The sequence below is a fragment of the Andrographis paniculata genome, unplaced genomic scaffold (genome assembly GCF_009805555.1).
Source record: "Andrographis paniculata isolate CXL003 unplaced genomic scaffold, ASM980555v1 Contig86END, whole genome shotgun sequence".
Lineage (NCBI taxonomy): Eukaryota > Viridiplantae > Streptophyta > Magnoliopsida > Lamiales > Acanthaceae > Andrographis > Andrographis paniculata.
Genome location: NW_026137624.1, coordinates 5,497,272 through 5,523,061, shown reverse-complemented (window position 1 = coordinate 5,523,061; position 25,790 = coordinate 5,497,272). Strand labels below are relative to the sequence as shown.

General features: G+C 28.5%; 2 protein-coding genes across 12 annotated transcripts; one reads left to right on the top strand and one right to left on the bottom strand.

Annotated features, from left to right (window-relative positions):
- Window positions 1–469: 469 nt before the first annotated feature.
- LOC127242469 (uncharacterized) lies at window positions 470–3,653 on the bottom strand. Of its 2 annotated transcripts, none has more exons than XM_051262022.1 (3): window positions 3,547–3,653; window positions 1,679–2,008; window positions 470–772 (listed from the first exon to the last, which is right to left on the bottom strand). In XM_051262022.1, exons 2-3 carry the CDS (start codon window positions 1,941–1,943, stop codon window positions 693–695), a joined length of 345 nt encoding a protein of 114 aa, XP_051117979.1. In that variant the 5' UTR covers window positions 1,944–2,008; window positions 3,547–3,653; the 3' UTR covers window positions 470–692. The 2 variants fall into 2 exon arrangements, with proteins under 2 accessions (XP_051117979.1, XP_051117980.1); XM_051262023.1 differs by having other exon boundaries at window positions 1,679–1,966; window positions 3,547–3,652.
- Window positions 3,654–5,864: 2,211 nt separating this feature from the next.
- Window positions 5,865–23,100, top strand: LOC127242098 (uncharacterized). 10 transcript variants are annotated; one of them, XM_051261448.1, is made up of 16 exons: window positions 5,865–6,113; window positions 6,205–6,304; window positions 8,538–8,600; window positions 9,205–9,274; window positions 9,411–9,587; window positions 9,713–9,774; window positions 20,239–20,336; window positions 20,432–20,732; window positions 20,813–20,896; window positions 20,973–21,341; window positions 21,421–21,556; window positions 21,640–21,802; window positions 21,971–22,099; window positions 22,194–22,388; window positions 22,474–22,596; window positions 22,680–23,100. In XM_051261448.1, the coding sequence occupies exons 8-16, from the start codon at window positions 20,486–20,488 to the stop codon at window positions 22,791–22,793; spliced, it is 1,560 nt and encodes a 519-aa protein (XP_051117405.1). In that variant the 5' UTR covers window positions 5,865–6,113; window positions 6,205–6,304; window positions 8,538–8,600; window positions 9,205–9,274; window positions 9,411–9,587; window positions 9,713–9,774; window positions 20,239–20,336; window positions 20,432–20,485; the 3' UTR covers window positions 22,794–23,100. The 10 variants fall into 10 exon arrangements, with proteins under 10 accessions (XP_051117405.1, XP_051117401.1, XP_051117403.1 ...); XM_051261444.1 differs by having other exon boundaries at window positions 8,276–8,600; XM_051261446.1 differs by having other exon boundaries at window positions 5,865–6,120; window positions 8,276–8,600.
- The last annotated feature ends 2,690 nt before the right edge of the window (window positions 23,101–25,790 follow it).

Sequence of the window (25,790 nt, the reverse complement as noted above, 5' to 3'; positions counted from 1 at the left end):
ATTAGATTTATTCTTGATATTCTCTTCTCCAAGCAAAACGTGAATTGGAGCTGTGGGAAGACGGTGTTGTCAGACTTTGAAACCCTTGGGAGGATGTTGCCAAACTTTGGAAACCTCCGAAGATAGTGCCAGATCGTGGAACCCTAGGATGATGTTGCCAAACCCTGGCTCTCAAATAGCGATGGTGTATTCTAATTTTCTGAGAGTAGGTTTAGTAACCCGTATGTGAGAGTATTTATAATCAAAAGAAAAACCGTCCATCACGATTTTTCTGCCACTTCTCACGTATATTTTGAATGTGATAGACTTAATGGGAGAAAAGTGGGCCACAATTTTAGGTTAGTTTAATTATATAAGATAATTCAAAAATAATCAAAATTCAAATATGATTAATTAATTAATTAAAATAACTATTTACATTCAAACTTTTACTATAAAAAAATCCAAACCTAAAAATCAAACACACACGTGTACCTTATTGACAATGAATAAATATCCAAAACAAATATGCCACAGAGTTTGAGCAAAAGCCAATTTATTTTTGTACATTACAAAAGGCAAAAGGCAACAAGAGATTTCTGCTGATCATTAAGTACACATATACTTGGTTCTAAGCAACACAAGGGTAGCAAAACTAACAAAGGAAAAGCATAAATTTAAGATAGTAAAACATGAGTAATCGGACAAAAACCTTAGTAGTCGGGAACCGAAGCAAACCGGTAGCCTTGAGTGCCTCTCCAGGAATAGTAAGCAATCCTCGTCTCGTAGAAGCCTGGCAACCATTTCATTACTATTAGTATGACCATGAACAATGATAGTAGTCGTAAAAAAAAATTACATTAGTTCGATAAAAAAGCAGACTGACTATGGTTCTGACGGCATCACCATGATTAATTCCAATTAACACATTGTAAGGATATGCACGACATATGATTGTTAAAACATCATGTTTTGTCCGTTATATATTACATGCTGTGTTGTGTTAACATATAATATATGCTGAGATAAATGGTAATATCTATTGTCAGTTCATAAAATGCGTTTACTGAACAGGATTATGGTGGATAATATTATTTTATCCGCTCTAATCCCATGTTTACTTTAAAGTATTGGAACCCGAGATAATTATAAGCCCGATACTATAGTAGCATTTTGTGTTACTAATAGTACAATCCCTCCTCCTAATATTATTTAATCTCATTTAATAAATTTCTAAATTATTAACTTTTTAACCATTTAGAATCATTTAACATAAATACGATAATATATTTTTGTTTAATATTTATTTGAACTGTATTTTTATTTTACTTTGAAATATACTATAATTTGATTATTTTTTTTTCGAAATTTTTATATATAGTACAATTTAATCTAACTTTAATGAATCAAAGTAAACATCATATTAATTAATCTAATGATTATATAATTCATTGAAATAGTTCTATGTATAATAATACAATCATTTAAAGTAAACGCACCCTATGTGTACTAAAATCAATGATAACATGTGTTGTGTAGACTATTGTCATGTCTTTTTAGTTCGTTCATATACTATCTATCTATTTGTTATCCGTTGTCTTTGTATAATTAATGTGATGTCACTAGGGTGCTAAATAATAAAGAGTGTTGTTAAGTCCTTTATTACAAAGAAAATCAAGGTTGTAAATAATTGTTATACCTGGCAAGAAAGTAAGAAATCCGAGTCCTAAGAGACCGTATGCTTGCGAGGAATCTCCTCCCATATGACCCGTGAAGATGAAAAACGAAAGCAAGAGAAGAAGGCATCCGAGGAGGAGCAAGAACAGTGCAAGACATATTGATTTCCATGGAACTTTGTCATAGGTTTTCGGTACGTAATCAAATCTAGGATCATTTTGGCCATCGTAATAATCATCTTCATCAACAGGAAGGCGACTGTAACGAACATTTCTTTTAGATGCCATTTTGTTGAAGTAATTCTTGGACACTGGAATATTGTTCGGAAATCATGCACTGGCTACATAAATAGCTACACAAAAATACAGATGAGAAACTATAAAGCTGTATCTGACACTCGAATTAATCAAATCTTGGATCATGAAGGTCATTCTGATAAAAATTTTATGAACTATGAGATCTTTATTGATCCCTTGAGAAGTAAGTGTGTTTACTTGTCAGGTTTTACACCTGATTTTACTATTCCAACTTTTTTTTCCTAAAGAAATATCAAATCAAACACCCAATTTTTATTTATTTATTACACTAAAATCTAATTTTACATTCAAAACATCACGTCAACACATATTTATATCACATCAAACAACTATTTCAATTCTAAATTTTACTATTCAAAATCAAAACCTAAAATCAAAACCTCACAAGTAAACACATCTGATCATTATCCAAAGACAGAACTAAAGAAAGTTGTCAAAAGAAGACAAGAAGTGGAGCAGCGGTAAACCCAAGCAGATACGGTTCCTAATAAAAATACACTGTTTCCTCTTGTATAGCACAATATAAAAATAATCTTCCCTCCGTCTCATAAGAAGGGTTCCATTTTCTATTTTCCTCCGTCCCAAAACAAAGGTATCATTTCCTAATTTAATAATTGTACTACCTATATAACATAATAAATACTCTTCCAACTTACAATATATTATACAAATGCCACCACCTTTATATTACACAATACTAACAAGGGTATTTTCGTCTTTTTCTTATAATTTAATATAATACTAATATTAAAAAATCTACGTGCAAAAAACAAACGTTACTCTTTATATTGAATTGAACAGAGGGAGTATTTAAACCAAAATACATTATGTACACATTCTTATTATAATATATTAATATTTTAATAAGTTCAAATTTCAGATTTATTTGGATTTTCAGTATTACCTATCTGAATCTATCCAAAATTTAGGCTTTTCAATCCAATCCAATCCTAAAGTCCAAAATGTCTGAACTAAAGTATTAAATTTCAGTTTGGTTCGGATCCGATATTTGAGTTTCATATATTTTACTCACCTCTAGCTGTCATCCTCCATTAATGGAGAGAGCTGCAATAAGTGAGGTATTAGAACATGTTTGGTTCCCAAAAAAAAATATTCATTTCAATCTAAATTCACCTGTCAGTTTACAAAACTATCCATTTCAGATTCAAACATGAGCAAAATTAATGCAGTTTTGAGTAAGATCTGCCAATTAGGGGCACTCATCGCTTTCCATCATCCAATTTGACCAAACTTATCTATAATTTTCAACCTCAAAATTTCAGGTGATAACAAATTAACAACAAAAGTTAATCCATAAGCTAATTGCAGTTCCTACAAAATTCTCCTTCAAGAATCAAAACTTCGAACATCGAATTACTGGTTATCAGCAGTAACTTCATAATAACCTAAATACACATATGAAGTGATCCTGCCAGCATAAACACATCAAATTTCACAAAATTAAAACCACAGATCCAATCATCCCCGTCCAGCGCAACAGTATTTGCCTCCAAATGTTAGCATCAAATTACACAAATAGATCAGAAATTCAACATAAACAACAAAATCATACCATGGAAATTGAAACCAGCGGCCGGCGGCGGTAGGAGAAACAGTCAACAGTGTAGAAAGATTTCCATCGGCTCGAGCCTCGACGTATGTTAATTACCAAACCAAAACTGTTAGAACGGATCGAATCTCATTATATATACATGGGCCTATATGGGCTTAATTATTTGGGCCAACATAAATTGCTGTTTTGAGCCAAATACATAATAGGCCCAAATTCAAGGTAAATATTAGCACTTGGACTTAGCAAAATATCCGAATCCAAATTAAAATTTAAATATTAGTTCATATTTTTCTGATATTCAGATTAAAATTTATTTAAATTTCTGTATTTTTCTACAATTCCAAAAAATATATTTTATATAACAAATTAATATATTTTAGATATTTATTAGTGGTCACCCAGGAATTTGTAAAATATTATTATTGTATTATAATAAAAAAAATTAATTTATCAAATACTTATTTTTCATCAAATTAAACACTTATTTTTCATTTTTTATATTATACTAAAAATTAATTTTACATTCAAAACATCACATCAACACCTATTTATATCAAATCATACAACTATTCAGATTTAAAATTTTTACTATTCAAATCCCAACTCAAAATTCAAACATCCAAACAAACACACCCTAGAAGGATGAAAGTCATTCCTTTTATATCATACATAGAATACTAAATGTTATTTTAATCTTTTTACGTTTATTTCTATTATATCTTAATATAATATTAATATTTTTAAATTTTTGTAAAAAATAAATTGTCAGATAAATATGAAACGAAGAGAGTACAATAATATTATTATTATTATTATTATTCGAGCCTGCCATCCGCCATTTCTTTTCATTTTTTATACTTTATTATTATATAAGTGGTGTGACCCACCATAAATAGAAATTTAAAATCAAAAGGAAAAAGCTCATGGCATGCCACATGGCAGACCAAAATTAACGCTAAATATATATGTATATTAGATTAGATACTCCCATCCGTTCCAATGCAAGGTTGTCGTTTACTTTTTGCACGTAAATTTTTAAATATTAGTATTATAATAGGTTGTAGTGAAAAAGACAAAAATGTCTCTATTAGTATTATGTAATATAAAAGCAATAACATTTGTGTAATATAGTGTAAGTTTGAAGGGTATTTATTATGTTAGATAGAATATAGTGTAAGTTTGAATGATATTTATTATGTTAGATAGACTATACAATTACTAAATTAAAAAATGATAATCTTGTTTTGGGACGGAAGAAAATGAAAAATGACAAAGTATTACAATGAAAAATGACAAAGTATTACTTTTAATTATACATTTCAATTAAAATATGGAGTATTATTTTTTAAACCACATCAACAATAAATATTTTCTTTCAAATTGGAGGGAGGGGATATTTCAATTTGCTTTGAAAAATCATATTCTCTTCGTTATAATACAATTGTCTTATTTACTTATTTTTGTCCACAAAACAATAGTCACCGTAAAATTATCATTACTTTTATTATTATTATTATACTAATACATTTAGGTAAAAAAAGTTTTTTACTTATTCTTTTACAAAGTATTGATATAATCAATATTTTTTAAATTTTGTGTTCAATACAAATAAAACTATAATTCCGAAGAAATATATAATTTTGACGAATGAATAAAAAATTTAAAACATCAATTCATTCCATGTACATTAGAATATGTTTTTTTTTTTAAAAAAAAAAATAAATAAAAAATTATTGTTATTTAATCGGCTTAATTTATAATAAAAATATATTAGTTTTTCTTATAAAATATTATTATATTATAATATTACATAAATAAAAGTTATATATATTGTGAAATAATAATTGAATATAATGTTTTGTATGAAATATTAATTAGTATATACATATTTACATAGAGTTATAAAAATTGCATATTTAAAACGGAATAAAAGAAAAAACTTAACATAAATAAAATTTAATTGACCCAAAAAGCAACAATGTTTTTTTTAAAGAGTAGACAAACTCAATATACATAGAATGTGTCGGAAAATTTGTAATTTTTTTGAGAATAATAAAAGAGTCTTATAGAAAATATTTATATGAGAAAATATGTAAATTATATAATAAAAAAAAAAAACAGAATTGTTCGTATCAATAATTTTATAGCAATTTTAAATAAGTAAAAGAAAATTAAAATTAATTAAATTTGTAATCTATGTTAGGAAAGTAATCCTAAATTAGGATTTGTAATCTGACCGTTGTACTAATCACTTACTATTAAATTAATTCAAAATCTTTGTAATTAATTTATAATCAGTCTTCTCGCCGTTGCAACAACAGAACAGACTTGCCATATATACACGAACGCGACCCTGCAACTTAATCCTTGTCCCAATTCCCAATTTCCCAATTCCCAATCCCCAAATTCCATCTGCAGTTCAGCAGAGAATAGTCCTTGAAGTGGTGTTGGTGTAGGGATCCATTTCTCATCGCAGTTCCGACGAGATTGGGGCTGGGTATCCCATTTCTCGTCGCTGTCCCGTCGTCGCCTTTCAGCATCGATCAACCGCTGTCACAGAATTAACGGTTTAGGGTTCAATTCCGATTGTATGGTAATGTTTTTGTTATCTTTTCTCTTCGGTTTTGATATTTAGGGTTCTTGTTATGTATATTGCAGAGATAGAAACAGAGAGAAACCCCGTCCTCATCCCTAGAGCCGCATTGCTCAAGAAACGAGTGGATGGATAGTCACGAGAACACCATCAACTGTTCGCTAAGTTTAGATTCTTCTAAACCCTAAACCCTTTCCCTTTGTACAGTCGGCGCCTCCAATTTATGATGGCAATAGATTATTTTTCTTAAGTTTTATAAACTGTTTTTGCGATTCACACCCCCACTGTCGTCCTATTTTTTGTTTGTTTCTTGGTTTTTCTTTTTGTTTATTTGTCTCTCAATTCAATTCAAGTTCTTTGGACTCCTATTTTCAAATGTTGAAATGTCATTACGATGCGATCTTCTCCCATTTTTCAAATCCTTTATCTCAAAATTTCAAAATAGCCTATCAAACTTCATTTCAATTTGCATATTTCCTTAATTTCTTCTATCTTTCAATTTCTTTTTCCAAACATGCTAATAATTCTTCCCTCAATCTCTTTTTAAGAATATGATATAGTTTGTACATAATACCAATAATTTTTGTCCCAATCTATATTCTCTCAAAATTTATTTTTACAAAAGTTTGAAGTAATTGATTCCCCTGATATCTTTATATTTATGTCGTCTGTTCTCTTTTTTAAATAAAACAAATAACTCATTTTTTACTCGCATGTCATAGTTGAAAAATTGAAGATTTGTGTTCTCCCTTAAACTGATGAGCGTGGTGAATTGGGTGATTCCATAAACCATTCTAATTAAAGTGGAGGGAAATTTAAACCGTAAATGTGCCTTTCTCATCTTTTTACTATTGTCATGCCATAGCTAAAAATGTGATGTTTTGGGTTTTCCCTTAGATTTGATGAGAATGATGATGGGTGATTCCACAAACCATTCCTTCAAATAAAAATGGAGTATAAACCTTTAAATATGTATTTTTAAATTTTCTTTTGACTATTTTTTTTCTACCATAGATGAGCCATAGAGGTTCTAAGTTCCTTCTTAATTGATAGTTCGTGCATACTATGTCAAGTCTTCTTAAAATATTTTTGGAGCCCTTAAACCTAATGTGGATGGTGAATTGGGTGATTCCATGAACCATTCATGTGGGTGAGAGGGGAAACTTAGAACTCAATGTGTTTCTTTTGACTATTTTTTTCCTACCATAGATGAGCCATAGAGGGTCTAAGTTCCTTCTTAATTGATAGTTCGTGCATACTATGTCAAGTCTTCTTAAAATATTTTTGGAGCCCTTAAACCTAATGTGGATGGTGAATTGGGTGATTCCACGAACCATTCATGTGGGTGAGAGGGGAAACCTAAAACTTAATGTGTTTCTTTTGACTATTTTTTTCCTACCATAGATGAGCCATAGAGGTTCTAAGTTCCTTCTTAATTGATAGTTCGTGCAAACTGTGTCAAGTCTTCTTAAAACATTTTTTGAGCCCTTAAACGTAATGTGGATGGTGAATAGGGTGATTCCACGAACCATTCATGTGGGTGAGAGGGGAAACCTAGAACTTAATGTGTTTCTTTGACTATTTTTTTCCTACCATAGATGAGCCATAGAGGTTCTAAGGTCCTTTGATAGTTCGTGCATACTATGTCAAGTCTTTCTTAAAACAGTTTTTGAGCCCTTAAACCTAATATGGATGGTGTATTGGGTGATTCCACGTACCATTCATGTGGGTGAGAGGGGAAACTTAGAACTTAATGTGTTTCTTAAAAAAAAAATTGGCCATTTTTTCCTTTTCAACTGTTGTCTAGTATAGTTGAACAATTGAGGTTTTGGGTTTTTCCTTAATCAACAGAATTGCGTGATTCCACAAGCCTTTCCTTGTGGAAGGGGAAATATAATGTATTTATATGTGTCTTCTCTATGGTTGGTTTATGTACAATTTTCTCAAATTTAGGCTTTGGCCTGTATTAACTTTTATAAAACTAATTCTTCTTATTTTTAGCTCTTATTTTAAGTTTGTATTTTTCCAAAATTGTTTTCAACTCAATATATTTTACCTTCATAAAATGGCATTGCGACAATTTTCAAAACATGATTTCTTTTTTCAATCCGGTATGCTGACTAACTATGCTTTCAGGTTCTCTCGACCTAGTTTTTGATCAATGATGAAGTTTCCTGCTGGTGCCAATGCCGTTCTTGTTATGTGCAATTCCTTGGTTGATTTCACTTTGTGTCACTATATTTTATCTAGCTTACTTCTGTTTGTTTAGAAACATACCAATCTTTTTAGTTGGCAGGAACTTTACTACCGTCTTTTCAAGAGTATGTTGTTATTTACTTGTTTGTTTTTAATAATAGATGCTATTTTGATTTTTTTTTTTTTTTGGTGTGTGTATGAGGTTGGTGGACATAAATGGGGGAGGTTGAAATAAAGCTCCGGGACTAAGGTGCATCCAAAGATTGTATGATTCTCTCAGTCTCGTAGATTTGGTATCATTTCTGCATCCAAGCATGATGATAAAGTTTGTGTATGTTTGAATCCCTCTAAGATTGAACAATGTGAAAAGATTATTATTTTGCTGGATCTTGAATGTAAATGAGAAACTATTAATTATCTAGTTCAAATTTTGATCTAAAACTTCTTTGTTCATTGTGAAAATTGAAAATTATGATTAGACGGTAGTGGCTGTGGACTACAAATTGAAAATTATGATCTAAAACTATTAAGGTAGTTTGTTCGGAGTAATTATTACTGTTAATTACAAAATGGTACATTGCAGCAGTTAATCACCTCGTCAATCAGTCAAAATATCTAATTGCCCTCTTATTCATTCTTTAACTTTTCTTGTCAATAAGTCAAAATATCTAATTGCCCTCTTATTTCATTCTTTAACTTTTCTTGTTTCTTCAATCATAAATATCTGACACCCACTCATTCATTCATTACTTGTTTCTTTTTTCTTCTTCATAATAGAGAGTTGGTGTGAGAGGATTTCAGTCAGTCGTTTATGTGTATTGTCTTCCACATTTCTTATTTCTTTTTTATTTATTTCTTGCTTTATGCAGAAGAGCAGCTTGCACAGGCAAAGGCAGCGGCAAAGTTGTCCTGCTAATTATATACACACATCTATAACAGGTCTAAATACGATGTTCATCATGAATGAGTTGACTTGAGTTGAACAAGCTTTATTGCATCTGATATATTGAACGGGCAGACTAAGGTTTATCCAATAATGGCTGACAAATTTGTTTTTTTGGTTCATTTTCTTCAGAGAGTGGGAGATAGGGTTGTTTCAAGTTGTCTGGTCAGTAAGTCCCTATCATCTTATTTGGCCAGTGTCGAAGCCATCTTCGCACTGCACATGTTGTTGCCTTTTCATCCAAGGTGGCAGCATGAATGACAATGTCAATGCTTGGGCCTTCATATAAAGAATATTGATGTTAGTCGGGTATGCATTTTTTGAATGACATTCTCAATTGATGAGTTGGTGCGTTCAAACCATTCTCTTCGTTTCATTTACTATGTACCTGTTCAATGATGCTACGTATTACTTATGTGGCGGTCATCTTGCAGGGATTTTCAAGTGCTGGATTTTCAACTACCTGGGTTCACACAGATGGTTAGATACAAGAATGGTAGGAAAAATAAGTTAATTAGGGGTTCTTCACCTTCTTGTGTGTGTGTGGTTGTTTATGTTTATTTATTTATTTTAATTTCTCAAATATTATATATATATATTTTCATTTTTGTGTTTGTTTGTTGGCCTTTAGTTTGTGTTTTGTGGGTTCTTCTGCATTGCAAGGTTATGATATGATGAATTGACTTTATTGTGTGATTTTATTGTTTAATGTGTAGTTATAGTAGGAAAAATGATGAGATTTATATATGGTTTTGGTATGCTCGTGGTGTCTTTTTGTATTGTGTTGTTGGATTGGTTATGTTGCATTGTTTGTGCTTATGTGTGTTGTTTATGTATGATATGTTGTGCCTGTGGTGTCTTTTTGGGTTGTATTGTTTTAATTGTTATGATGCATTGTTTGAACTTGCATGTTATGTTTGTGTATGGTATAGTGCTCTTGAAGTCTCTTGTTTGTGTTGTTTGTGTTATTTGTATTGTTTTGTTGTGCATTTTGTGTGCCCTTGTACTGTCTTTTTGTAAGGTATAGTTGTATTTTTATTCTCTGTTGTTTGTGATTGTATGTTTTGTTTATGTATGATATGGTGTGCTTGTAGTGTCTTTCTGGGCTGTGTTGTTTTCATTATTATGATGCATTGTTTGTATTTGTTTGTTGTGTTTATGTATGGTATGATGCGCTTGTAGTCTCTTTTTTGTGTTGTTTGTGTTGTGTTGGTTGTATTGTTATTTTTTGTTGTTTGTGTTTCTGGTTTGATGTCCTTGTGGTGTCTTGTTGTTCTGTGTTGTCTATATTGTTATGCAACGTTGTTTGTGTTTATGTATGTGTATGATATGGCATGCTTGTGGTGTCTTTTTGTATGGTATTTTTATGTTGCATTGTTTGTGCTTGTTTGTTGTATTTATGTATGATAAAGGATGTTTGCGGTGTTCTTTTGTATCGTTATGCTGCTTGTTTTTTGCTTATGTGTTGTGTTTACGAATGATATGATATGGTGTGCTTGTGGTGTCTTTTCAGACTGTGTTGTTTGTATTGTTAGAATGCATTGTTTGTACTTGTGTGTTGTGTTTATGCATGGTATGGCGCCCTTGTAGCCTCTATTTTTGTGTTATTTTTCTGCGTCTTTTGTTCTTGTGTGTTGTATTTATGTATTTCTAAATATATATATATTCATGTTGTTTGTCTGATGGCCTGTAGTTTATGTTTTGTGTGTTCTTGTACTTCACAAGGCTTTGACATGATGAATTTAATTTATTCTGTGATTTGTTTGATTTGTAACTCGAAATGTTTGATTGCTATTGTAGGCTTTGGATGAGAATTATATACCTTCAAGTTCTTTGAGCATTGTGAACTGTTTCTTATCCGAGTAGGTTGTTATTTGCCTAGATAAATGAGACTGTCATTAAACTTTTAAGCTATTTGTTTGTTCTGCCTTTATAACGTAGCTCTTTAAATTTTGGTCGATCAAGGTTGTAGCTTTAAGGTACTATTTACATCTAGTCCAGTAGATCATTTTTTAACTTATGAATAATTTAGTTATGCATTTGTGCATAGAATTGTTTCTAGGCGATCAAGAGGTTGGTTCTTGCTGGGAGAGGACCTTAGATGAGTTACTCCATTGTCTTGAAAATAAGATTATTCTGGCCATGCTATTCTTAGTGATAGCACACTCTGCTTTAATTTCTCTGTTTCTTTACTACTTCTTTAATTGCTTTATTAGGTTTGTGAATTTGGATTCACTTTTATATTTCTTTCTCCATATGACAATTTGGTTTTGCTTTCTCTTGTAGAGCAGTGTTATTGACCGGTGGGGTCTTGGTAAGTTTACATTCCGAAACTGTAGTGTATACTTAATTGGGTTAGAATAGAACTATAACATAAAATTGCTCATTATTTAGCCAACCAGGTTTGCTTTCTTGGATCTTCTTATTGCTATACTTTCTATTTCAGCAAATAACCCATATTTCTCATTTAAATTTCCTCTTCTGACTTCTAATTTCAGGTATATCTATCTTCCATAAAGACCTCACCTCAGGTATTTTTAATTAATTAATTAATATATATACACACACGATACTTCACTTAATTTATTTTTTTTTTTAAAAAAAATTAATACAAATTAATAATTTAAATAAAAATAGTTAAATCTAAATGATTTTGTTAAAATTAAAAAATCATAGACTAACTCATCCTTGATTACAATTCACAATATACTTTTCTATTTTTAATAACATAAAACATAATTTTATTTATTTATTTTTGTTATTGAATATTACTAATATTGTGTTAAAAATAGAATAAATATATTATCTGTTGGGAATTATGTTGGCAAACATTTAATTCGACAAACAAATTCAGACTTTATATCAATAATAAATACATGAATGATACCATTTTTAAAAAAATATGAACATTAAAAATTAGTTATTTAATATAATTATTTACATTTTTTTCAAAAAGTACATCTATTTAAAAATATTGTGAACAAATCCAAAATATTTCGTGGTTGAAGTTAAGATTGAATTATTTTTCTTCCATTTTAACTAATTTATTTATTATTTTGTATTTTTTAAGTAAAATTGCATAAAATTCACTTATTTGTTTCGAAAAATTTAGTTCAATTTCTTATATTTTAAAAATTTAGTTGAACCCTCGATGATTGAAGAAACATTATGTCAGACCATCTAATGTGAGTATAAATTTTTGTAGAATTTTTAAAAAAACTTTAATTGTGTGTTTTTCTTTGAAGATTTTTTCAAATTTTTATTATTTACTTACTAAATTTTTTTCTTTCAAAAAATTAAATTAAATATTTATTCTTACATAATTAAAAAGTAATTTTACATTCAAAATATTAAATTAATTTTTATTTATATTACATCGTAAAATTATTTTAATTAAAAATTCATAATTTATATACGCTGCTACTCCCCGATGGCCTAAGACAAATTGTTTGACACTAAAGTACTTTGACCGGGGATATAACTGTCACTTAAAATAAAATTTATAATAATAATAATAAAATAATAATAATGTTACTTATGGATTGTATATAAAAGATTATAGCACAAGAAATTTAGCTTTATGCTATTTTGTCTATTCTTTTATGACTCCTTTTTATTTCATATTTTTATTCCTGTAAAACATATAATTAATTACATATTTGAAATTTTATATTTTTTTATAAATTTAGTTATTAATGAGGTGTGTATAAATATATATTTTTTATTATATAAAATTTTATATTTATTATTATTTTATTGAAAGATAATATTATGTTCTTTAGTATTTAAGATATTTTTGGATTTTTTTAGTTATTGGAATTTATTATTAAAATATTTCTTTTTAATTTTTTTATTATTATTATAAATGTCACATAGTATTTTATAAAAGTGAATAAATTAGTAATTGTTAAAATATTTAAAATATACATATTGTTAATTTTATTTTTAATCAAATATTTACTACATAACAATCGAAAAACATTTTATTTTTTATATTATTGTTATTTTTGTCCAAATAAATTTAACTTTTGAGAGTTTTAAAACAAATGTGGTGCGTTAGTTAGATTGTAAAGTTTCCTACTATCTATATATTATGTATTTAAGATCAATCTCCAATTCCTCTACTTTGATATTTTTTGGATTTTTTTATTATCATGATAGTAGGGTATTTAAAATCTATATATTTTTTACAGTTTTTTTTTTTTTGTTAGTAATATATATACACTTTTTAAATTTTATAAAGCTTATTTTTATTTTTAATTTTAATTTTTTATTTTTATTTTAATTTTTTTTATTTTTTGTTTTGTTGAAACCCATATTCTCATTTTTTTTTTTTTTTGCATATTTCTCAACAAATTTTACTTTTATATTTATTTTGATTTAAGAAGAAGATGAAATTATAGAAGGAACAATTTATTTATTTATATTTTGATCGTTCACAATTTTGATTTTTTTTTCAAGTTTATATTTTATAATTATTTCATTTGATCTGTATTGATTTTGTATTGATTTTAGTGTCAGTTCTCATATTGTATTTATATTGTATAAATAATTTAATATGATATTTATTTATATTTTGCAAGATCTTATTTATTTTACAGTTATTTTTTTCTTGGTAAACTTAATAATATTTTTAATTGATAATTTCTCAATTATTTAAATCTTATTTTCTATTCATATATTAGATTTTTTTTCGTGAATTTTTTATCTGGTCGCGTTTCAAAAGATATTGAATTTAATAAAGTATTAAAATATACTCGCTCCGTCTCAACAAAGATGCAACATTTTGTTTGGATATGAGAATTAATGTAGTATAAATTAGTTATTTAAATAGTGAATATTATTATTTAATGATTAAAACAAATTTAAAATGTGTTTGAATATTTTAAACATTATATATCTTAATAAAATATATATGCAATATGAATACTAATTTTTAGAGAATAAAATTTTATAATACAAATAAAAAAAATTATTTATTTATTTATCATTACCATAAATTATTTTCGTAAAAAAATGGAGAGTTTTAAAGGTAAATAAAATATTTGTTAATTGAGAAGACATATAGAAATAAAAGGTTTTGAGGGGGTCATACTTGTAAAATATTAGAAATTTAATTAAGTTGATTTATGTTTGTTAAGTGTATTTAAAATTGATAAATTTATTAAAAATAAAAAAAAATGTTACAAAAAAGAAAAATTGATCATATATAGGGGACGAATGATTGATTTGTATTTAATATGTAAATTTATTGTTAACTTTTATCTATCACGTATATCATGTTCAATTAATATATATTTGAATAATTTTTAACAAAATTTAGTCAATTTTCAAAATTTTAAATGATTTGGTTTTTTTTTTGTTTTATATAATATTTTTATTTATAAGTTAATATCTAATTTTATTTTAAAAAATAAGTTTGAATAATTATAGTTAATATTTCAGTGACTATAAATACTGGTTATTGAATTATATTATTTTTTGCTTATTTATTAAATTGGTAATAAAAAATTAAGATAAATGATTATATATTAATTTTTTTTAAAAAAAATTAAAAGTTAGTTTTTTTAAAAAATTATCTATTTTACTTTAGTAGTTGTTTTAATTTGTATAAATAATTTAATTATGTTATATATTTTTTATATAATAATTATATTAAAAATTGTTACATAATTATTGTACATTATATACTAACTTTATAAATTTTTTTTTATTTTTTATATGAATGTTAAGTTTTTCCATGTTCAAAATATGTGAAACTAATTTTACAAAGATTGTATGTTTATATAACTATAAATACATCGTACTTTTTAGTTATATTTTATATACAATCTTTAGTGTAGATATAAGACTAATTAGACAATAAAAGACGATACTGTAAGTATGAATTTAAAATTGTCACAAAAACAATTTCAAGTTATCTTTTGATGTCAACTATTTTATTTCAAAAATTTACAAAATAAGACATATTTACACGTATAAATATACATATATATTATTTCATTGTTAATTATTTTAGCATACTAATATATTTTTTAAATATATAACAAGAAATGATATATAATTAGTACGAGAGTTTATTAACACTTTTATAAATTGTGTTTATATATGTATACTACTAATTATATCTTTATTGATACAGTAATAAGAATTTGTCACATGGTAAATTTAGTATAAATTGTTGAAGTCTTAAAAATATTTGTATTATTCTATAAAATATTTGTATCATTCTATAAAATATTTGTCAATATAATTAATTAATTAATTAATTATTATTTTAACAATTTATACAAATCGTGCATAGCAGGGTTTACACGCTAGTATATAATATTAGTGTTAATTTCAGTTTTAATTTGATATTATTAATTTGAGTTTATTTAATTTTTATTTTACTAGTTAAGTTGTATATTTTTGTATTTACGAGAATTATTCAAAAAAAATATCCATCGATCTTTGAAGATCATAAAAAGTTCATTTGCAACATCATCGGATGATGTCGGGTATCTTTTACAAAAGATTTATTATTATTATTATTATTTTCTTATTTTTAATCCCATATTGTAGGATGGTGTTGCTTGTTTGGTTGGAAGTTTAATAGATTTCGAGTTTTGATTTGAACAGTAAAATTTTTTAATTAAAATAATTGTTTGATATACTATAAACAAGTATTGATACAATATTTTGAATATAAAATTAATTTTTATTATAATATTAAAAATAAGTATTTAATTTAATATTTTTAACGATTATCATAATCGTTCAAACAAACAAACTTTTCATTACAACATCCTATGTGTCTTTGCTTCGGAATGAGGTGCATGTGTGGTTGGTGGATTTTATTTTATTTTTTCTTAAATTGAGCGAGAAATGTTTAGAATTCATCTATTCTTTTCCAATTATAAATCAACTATACATAATGAAATTGCAAATCAATTTTGTCTGTCGAGGACCTGATTTGTAGGGTATTATGTTCGGTCAGGAGTTTATCCGGTGTGCATTTTTGAGTAGCGGCTGTGGAGTAACACGTCATAAAATATATATATATCCTTATTAAATCGTAGTTTGTTATGGTGCAACTCAAGTCGACGTTCGAATATTAGAAAAATATATTCATATTTTATAACAAATAATAATAATAATGGAATATTGGATATCGAGAGAATAATTATCTATTGTTGTGTTGTAGTTGAAGCAAGCGGTTGATATTTTTCTTTCAGCTAAATAATTTTAAATATTGTATATGATATTCCATCTCATCCGTCCATTAAAATTATTTTATTTAGGATCATCACAAAAATTAAGAAAAATAAATATTTTATTGAAAAAATGATAAGTAGTTGGGGCACTCATTTATAAAAATTTAATTAAAAAGTAAAGTAATAAAATAAATTTAATGAATATATTAAAAAAAAAAGTAAAAATAAATTTGGCTGACGAAAAAACTATATTAAATAAGAATAAACTATACCATAAAATTTTACTTTAGAAAATATACTATCCACAGGAATTTGTAAAATATTATTATTATATAATAAAAAAATTATAAATTTAATTTGAGGATCTACTCATAAATTTCTTTTAAAAAAAACAAAATGCAACCTCTGTAATCTATTAGAAAGATGAAAATCATTCATTTTATATTATATAATATTGAAGAATAATTTAATTTTTTTGCATTTATTTCTATTTTACTTTAGAAAATATACTATCCACAGGAATTTGTAAAATATTATTATTATATAATAAAAAAATTATAAATTTAATTTGAGGATCTACTCATAAATTTCTTTTAAAAAAAACAAAATGCAACCTCTGTAATCTATTAGAAAGATGAAAATCATTCATTTTATATTATATAATATTGAAGAATAATTTAATTTTTTTGCATTTATTTCTATTACCTCTTAATATAATATTAATATTTTTAAATTTTTTATATAAAAAGTAAATACACAGATAAATATGATATTATTATTATTGAGTCGCCATCCGCCCTTTCTTTTCATATTTATACTTTATTATTATATAAGTGGTGGGACCCACCATAAATAGAAATTTAAAGAAAAAAAGAAAAGCTCATGACATGCCACGTGGCAGACCAAAATCAATGCAAAGGGCTTATATTTGGCAATTAGCTGATAGGTGTTAGCCGATTCAATTAGCTGATTTGATTAGCTGTTTGTATTAAAATATTTGGTAAAACAACGGTTTGATATTAGTTGTTTATAAGTAAAATGACAATTGATGACATTTCTATTTTATTTTTGTTTCTAATATATTCAATTATGTTCTTTTGAATTTAGAATATTTGAATTTTTTTGTTATTTGTTATTCAAATTTGTAAAAGTGTTATAAAAGTATTTATTTTTATTATAGTTAAATTTAAAAATAATATATTTTTATTGAAATATATAAATAGTTTTTTTTTATTAAAAATAATGTAAAATATAAAATAATAAATTTTTCGTATATATATTTATTATATTAGTTATCGATTAATTCATTATATTTATAATTTTCAATAATTTAATTTATTTAATTTATTTTTAGTATAAAATTTATATAATATAATTTTAATATAAAAATAAATTATTAATATTAATATTTTTTATTTTATGTTGATTTTATTAAATTTATATATTTTATAATTAAAATAATTTATATATAAAAATTAATTATTTAAAATTTATAAAAGTAAAACTATAATATAATAAAATATTCTAATATAATTAATAAATAATCAAAATATATTTATTTGTGTAAAATGCATAATAAATTTTTAAAGGTATATAAAGAATAAAAAAAATTTTACGGAAAAAACTATTTCAAAACGCTCGGTAAGTTAGCTTCTCAAAAATTAGCTTTTTGGGTCCAAAACGCTAATTTACTAAATACCTAAATTAGTTTTTTAATCTGTCAAATAATTAAAAGCTGTTCAATAAACTAAAAACTATTCAAAAAGCTATTTTTAGAACACCCTCTAAATATATATATATATATATGTATATTAGATTATTTTTATAGTATTATTTTTATGTAATTTTCAATACTTCTTCCGTCCCATAACAAAATATCCATTTTTTTATTTTAGTCCGTCCCATAACAAAGTTCCATTTCTTTTTTTAATAATTGTACTATCTATCTAACATTACAAATATCCTTACAATTTACAATATATTACACAAATGCCATTAACTTTATATCACACATATTAATAAAGTTATTTTAGTCATTTTTACTTTATTCCTACTATATCTCAATATAATACTAATATTTTTAAAATTACGTGTAAAAAACAAATGGATACTTGTTTACGAAGGGAGTGAGTATTTTACGTAAAAAGAATATTTTTAAAATAATTTCACTGAACAAATATGGATAAATCCAAAATCTGAAATATTTTATAATAGATTTGTATACACGCGTCATACTATGAGTTTTCTTTGGATTTTGATTTTTAATAATTAATTGTAATTATTTAAGTGTTAGGATAATTTCCCAATGTGTTTGGTTTTTATTTACTTCTTAATGAATTTGTATGTTTTTCTTATTTATTTGATATTTTTAATATCAACATAAATTTTTAAATATGATATAAATAAACAATAATATTTAATTTAATATTTTTGAAAAAAAAGTTAGACAAAAATTCAAAAAAATTCCAAACAAACACACTAATTTTATATATATAATCAAAAATTTTAATATATTGCAATTTAATTTTTTATTTGATTTGGTTCGATTTTATAACTGGAATTCAGAACAATTCAATTTAATTTGAATCAATTTTTCACAAAAGTTCAAATTGTCTAACACGGCCGTGTTCATAATTAAGTTTATCTTTAAAGTAGGATGAACAGAAGTGGTGGAATTTCTTTTCTTTCTTTTTTTCGTGATATTCGCGTCATTTTTCGTTGTTGGCGAATTCATTTCAATCGCCTGTTAAATTTGCGGTTAGAAATCCGCAAGGAGCAGCGATTTCGGAATGTGGACGATGGTGGAAGCACAGCGAATAGGAGAATCCCAAATCAGACAGCAATCAACGGCAAGCTCAAAAATGGAGGGAAATGCAATGCCCAAATATGTAGGGTTCTTAGGGTTCGTTCAACAAAATCCACATAAGAAGAGAAGACGATCCACTGCTTGTTATAGCATCGACAAAGAAGGCGAATCGCGCCAATTTAACAGAGCAAAGAACATTGCATCTTTGCTTTGTTTTCCAATTATTATTATTGTTAATTTTTTTTTTCATCTCCTCTGTTTGTTTGCTGAAAGAAACGAAGAACAATCTCGGTTAGGAATCACACTTTGGATCCGCCATTGTTGGCCCCACTTCTCCCAGAAAAGTCCTCTTTTCGGGTACCTTCTTTCATGCGACGTGGATATGAACATGAATGTACATTGAATCTGTGGTCACGCCTTTGTTTTCTTATCGATTTTCTAGGAATGCGCGTCGTAGCTAATTTTCAATTGTTTATGCTTCCATAGATGAAATTGCTGTACATCTGCTTGATCTGCCATTGTTGAATTGTTTAGAGCAATTATTCTGAGGTTAATTTGGGGGTTTTGTATGTTTCCATAGATGAAATTGCTGTACTATCTGCCATTGTTGATTTCTTTAGGGCAATTATTCTGATGTAAATTGGGGGTTTTATATCTTCCCTTCCTCTGTTTTTTGAATTTTATATGTTCTTGATAATGACAATATGTTTTTTTTGTTTGTCTTGTAATGCATATTTAATCGACGTCAATATGGATCATCTTCTTGTTTTCCACAATCTTGTAGTTATATCAACAATATAATATTTTCGAGTGAGGTTTTCAAAGCTTTCGGACCTTTTCTCGGATCAGAACTTGCTGTGGCTATTACAAAAGTTGTGGAAAACAAGTTTGGATCATGAATCTGTGCCTACATTTGTAAATTGTTTTGATTCTGTAATCGAAATTCGTCTCTTTGCAGTTCTTTGGGGGGAGTGGAGCTTCCGGGGGTTACCGAATCCCTAAAGTGTCAATATTCTGAAAGGATTCTTGATTTTTCCGAAACTAAGGCGTGTTACTGTAAGAACAATTGTTCGAAGAAACTCATATCTTGGAGCTTTATCGAATTTCATTTTAATGGTTTACATTATCGTTGTTATTATGCCATTTTCAAGGTTCATGTACTTCTGCGAACCGAGCAGTGCACATTGCTGAGAATCAGAACAACAATGGGAGCTTGTGTGTCGACCCCAGGGGTCGCGTTCAAGCCACCGAAGAACAGGAAGGTGAAGAGGAGTCGAGGACACTCAAAAAAGCACGGGAGCAGGAAGAAGAACAGCGAAGCTGGAGCCCGTGTGACTGATATTGCCGTCAGCGAATTCGTTCACACAACCACAACCTGCAGCAAATCAGCCTCTAATTCGACGTACCAAATTACACAGCTCCAGTTTCACCATAGCCAAATCGACGCCAAAGGTATACATACATACATACAAGTGTAAATATTTCTATCATTTCTCGAAGATGATAACGAGAGAAATTTCATGTTCTTACAGGACTTTACCAGGAAGATTCGTGGTTCGACACAGTCAGCATGCTGGAGTCCGACTCCGACGATGATTTTGATAGCGTCGAAGGAGGTAAGCAATCTGCCTAATTTGGTTACTTTTCTTCGATTAATCTGATGATCTGCCAATTACATCGCTAATTATACAGATTTCGTCGCTGCGTCGGATGGCAACTTCCTAGAATGCAGCGAAAAAAATTTGATCGAAGACGGAGCCAAGGATCCCAACAAGTTTCGAACGGTAGATTCCCAAAGGAACGAGCTTCCCGCATTACTGAAAAACGACGAATTGGTCAAGGTAGACAAGAACCTCGAGAAGGCATATTTTGGCGTCAATGACAAGACCTCCGAGGATTTATTGAAGACAGTCTTACCACGATTAGTTCCCTCCGTGAGTTTCAACGAGAGGATCCACTCTACGACGACGACGACGACGCAACAGTCGCAAAAGGTGACGTCGACGGTTATTCGACTCTCAATCACGCGGAAATCTGTCGATGAAGAAATCAATGATATTCGTGAGTTATATATCCATCTTTCTAATTATTCGAGACGTTAGGCAACAGCGATCGATAATACTCATCTTGGTGTATCCAGGTTTGTCGACAAAGTATCTTTATCGTCCCCGAGCTGGCCTACTGATTCCGTGTTCGACTGAGGGGAAGCCGACGCCGGCAACTTGGTCACCGATCGAGCCTGAAACTTTCAAGCTCCGCGGAGAAAGCTATTTCAAGTACAATGCTGTTTTCCCGTTCTATCGATTATAAATCGTTCTCGAGCCATACCTTGTTTTCGCCTAACGATTTCGAATCGCAGAGATAAGAGGAAGTGTCCTGCGTCGAACGTCTCTCCCTACATTCCCATCGGCGTCGATTTATTCGCGTGCCCGAGAAAAATCAACCATATCGCACAACACCTTGAGCTCCCGCCGATGAAAGCCGACGGGAAAATCCCCGCGCTGCTAATCGTAAACATTCAGGTAAAAAGTAACGAAAATGGTATTTCAATATGAACGTAGGTTTCGTTTAGACAGAGATTTTTGGAGTTTTGATAAAATCCGAAAATAGTAAAACGTTAGTATTTGATGTGATGTTTATAAAGTTGTAGTCTTTATCGTGATCGTTGCGACGATTTTTTTGTCTGACAGTTGCCTACGTATGCGCCTCCGATGTTTCATGGGGATGGAGACGGCGAGGGATTGAGCCTCGTGCTCTATTTCAAACGCAACGAGAATTACGAGAGCGAGGTGTCGTTGCATTTCCAAGAATGCGTCGAGGTAACAATAATCTCCGTTTATTTTTCGATCAAGATCGAAGATTTCTTTAGATTGTTTATTTAAATTTAGTTACGATGAATTTTTTGCGACGTAGAAATTGATCAACGACGAAATGGAGACCGTTAAAGGGTTCACGAAAGAATCCGTCATTCCATTCCGGGAAAGGCTAAAAATCATGGTCGGGGTCGTTAACCCCGAAGACCTCGTCTCGACTGCGACGGAGAGGAAACTAGTCGTCGCGTACAACGAGAAGCCGGTTCTTTCGCGCCCTCAGCACAACTTTTACAAGGCGAGCTGTCTTTTTTACTTCTTATTACAAGCGACTCGAACATAAAACATGTTGTCTGAATCTTTTTTTTCGTCATCTTCATCAGGGATCAAATTACTTAGAGATTGACCTCGACATTCATCGGTTTAGCTACATTGCACGAAAAGGACTGGACGCATTCCGGGAGCGCCTAGGCAACGGCATTCTTGACCTCGGACTGACGATTCAGGTTCGTTCTTACACGTTCTTCTTCGAACTTTCTTACGACAACATTTTTTATTATTTTCTTTATCGAAACTTGCCGGAAAACAGGCGCAGAAGCCGGAGGAGCTGCCGGAGAACGTGCTGGGGTGTCTGAGGCTGAACAAGATCGATTTCGTTAACCATGGTCAGATCCCAAGAATTGTGAGGCTCGATCAGGACTAAGAGTAAAAAGAGGTTAAGTTGTATAGAGATATGGATATTATTGTTGTGTAAGAATTCTTTCTCTCTTTTCTTATCTTCTGTATGTAGAGATTTGTTTTTGTTTTTGTTTTTGTTTGTCTGAAAAAGATGAGTGTTTTTTGATAATTGTTGAAGAAAGAAGAAGATAAGTTTGGCCTCAATGAATCTTTAAGGCCATTGTTAGTTGTGAATTGTGGAGTTATGTAATGGTTACCGTTACAGTTACAGTTACAGACTTACAGTGACAGCTTCTACTTGTAGTAAATAAATTTTAATCCTACCTTTTTGCTAGAGCGATACTGAGGTATCTCCAATCCTCTACTCTATTTCTGCCGTTATTACAGTAAAAACACAGTTGATCTACGCTAATTTTACTCCAATCATAAACTCTAATTTTTACTTAAAAAATATATTTCCTATATATTCCTCTTTTATATTATTTTATATAACTTTTCATATTTATAAATTACACCCCAACTTTAATTTATTTTTACATTAGATCAATACACATATAATTTATATTTTTTAAAAATTACATATATTAAAATTAATATTTATAATTAATAACTATTACAAATAAAATAATTTTAAATAAATAATTAAATGCTATCAAGACAAATATAATATAATAATTAAACAAAGATAACGTAATATTATTATTTCATAAAAATTTATTACAAAAAAATAAAATTACATATCACTTTTAAAATATAAAAATTATATCACTTTTCAAACAGTAAAATTATATATCAATTTAAAAAATAAAATTATATACTCCCTCCGTCCATTTACAATGATTACATTTACTTTTGACGCGATGTTTAAGAAATAATAGTATTTTAATTATAGTGAATAGTTAAAAGTATTGTAATGACATTTTTGCTCTTACTTTTTTGTGTAAAAGTAATGATGTGATGTAAAGTAAGGGTATTTGTGAAAAAAAAAGTAGGGTATTTAATGAAATGTAAACTTTGTAATTGGACGTCCAAAATAGAAACATGTAAACTTTGTAAGCGGACGGAGGGAGTATTACTTTCCAAAAATTAAAATTATATCACTTTTAAAAAATAAAATTATACATTATTTTTCAAAAAAAAATAAAATTACATACAACTTTTTAAAATATACAATTATATATCTTTTACTAAAAAATTAAAATTACACAGTACAACAAAAATATACCAAAAATATAAAAAATACCACAAAAACTCCACTCCACAGTATTACTCCAAATATCTGCAAAAATGGGAGGGATTTGGGGTAAGGTTGGAACCCCTCCCCCCATTTTTTGTACAATCCACTGCAATGCATTGCAGTGGGTTGGAGATAACCTAAGTTTTAATGGGACATGGCCAAAAATAAATAAAATAAAATAAAATTCTTTTATTTAATTTTTTTATATAATAAATATCAAATTAATATTTTTATTTATCTATTTTTATAAATTAATTTTTAAAAATATACAATCGAATAAATTTTAGTTTATATATATATATATTTAAAAAAAAAAACAAAAACTGTTGTAATATTATTAATTGGATTAGTTGATTGAAATATTACTTATTTTTACGGCTAATTAGTATTTTATGTATTGTATATAATATTTTCTTCGTCTCACTTATTTTTTCCACTTTTTCTATCTTCGTTTGATTTACATAATTTTTTTTAAAAAAATATAATTATACACTTTAATTACATTTTAAAATTCTTAATTTATAATTTTTTATTTTAATTAAACTATTTAATCATCTTAATCTTAATATATAATTATTCTTGTAATTATTTTTACTAATACACTTTTTAATTACTTATTAATTACATAATACTTAAAATTTTATACCTAAGCAAAATGAGACAATTTAAGTAGGACAGAGCCATTATATATCTTATATGTATACGAGATATATATAATGTGTGCATTAACGTATCTATATATATATATTATATTATATGTATGCGAGATATAAATACATACAAATACTTGAATCTGGAAGGAATATGAAAGCATACATAATTACCATGTAGTATCTTCATATACGCTATATGTACAAAGCTTCTCCTTGAATACTTTTATATAAATAATGTACCTCGTTAAAATTTTATTAGTAAAATATCATTTGAAAAGAAAAAAAAAATAAAAAAACAATACTACAACATTTTTGTATTAATTCGTCCGCCTTATCTTGAATATTATTTGTGGAAGAACATTGGGTAAGGGCATCCACCGCCTTGTTGTCCGTTCCGGCATGATGACGAACAACAAATGTAAATTGCTGAAGGTAAGATGTCCACTTTGCGCCAAAATTTTCAGCAAAAAATCCTGAATGTTGTTTCTTAGGACATTGAGAAAGTCGATGCCCATATTCTCCGCAAGAGAAACATGGGTCTCGAGAGGTCGTCATCGGTGGCTACCTTCGGGGAAGGGCGATGAGCTGGGCAAGTGCCTGCACGCGCGCAACGGTTTTCTCGCATGGTAGAGATGGACGGGGTGTGGTGGATGTCGGTGTGAATGGGGTGTTGGCTCCACAAAGCATTTGCCGCTCTATGGCCCGCCGCACGCTGGTGCGCTTCAGAGATCGAGGAGGGGAGAGAAGGTTGAGTGCATCTTGAAATACGATGCGTAAACCCCTTATATACCGAGAACTTTGTTGTTCCTCTGGTTCAAATAAATTCGATCGGGAAATGAGTTGATAAAACACCCCTCTATATTCGTCAACTGATCGGGGGCCTTGCTTCAAAATTTTGTAAGCATTGATAGAGGAGACGACGTCTGTAATTGAAAGGTAAGAATTCTGGTTTCAAATATTTGACGAATTTCTCTCAAGAGGTAACAAGAGATTTTCCGCGGCGTTGACGGGTGGTCTTAAACTTGGACCACTAAAATGCAGCGTGGCCGCAAAGGCCGGTGGCAACGAGAGCCACACGGCGGTCCTGTGGGACTGATTTGAAATCTAGCACATCTTCTATGTAATGCAACCA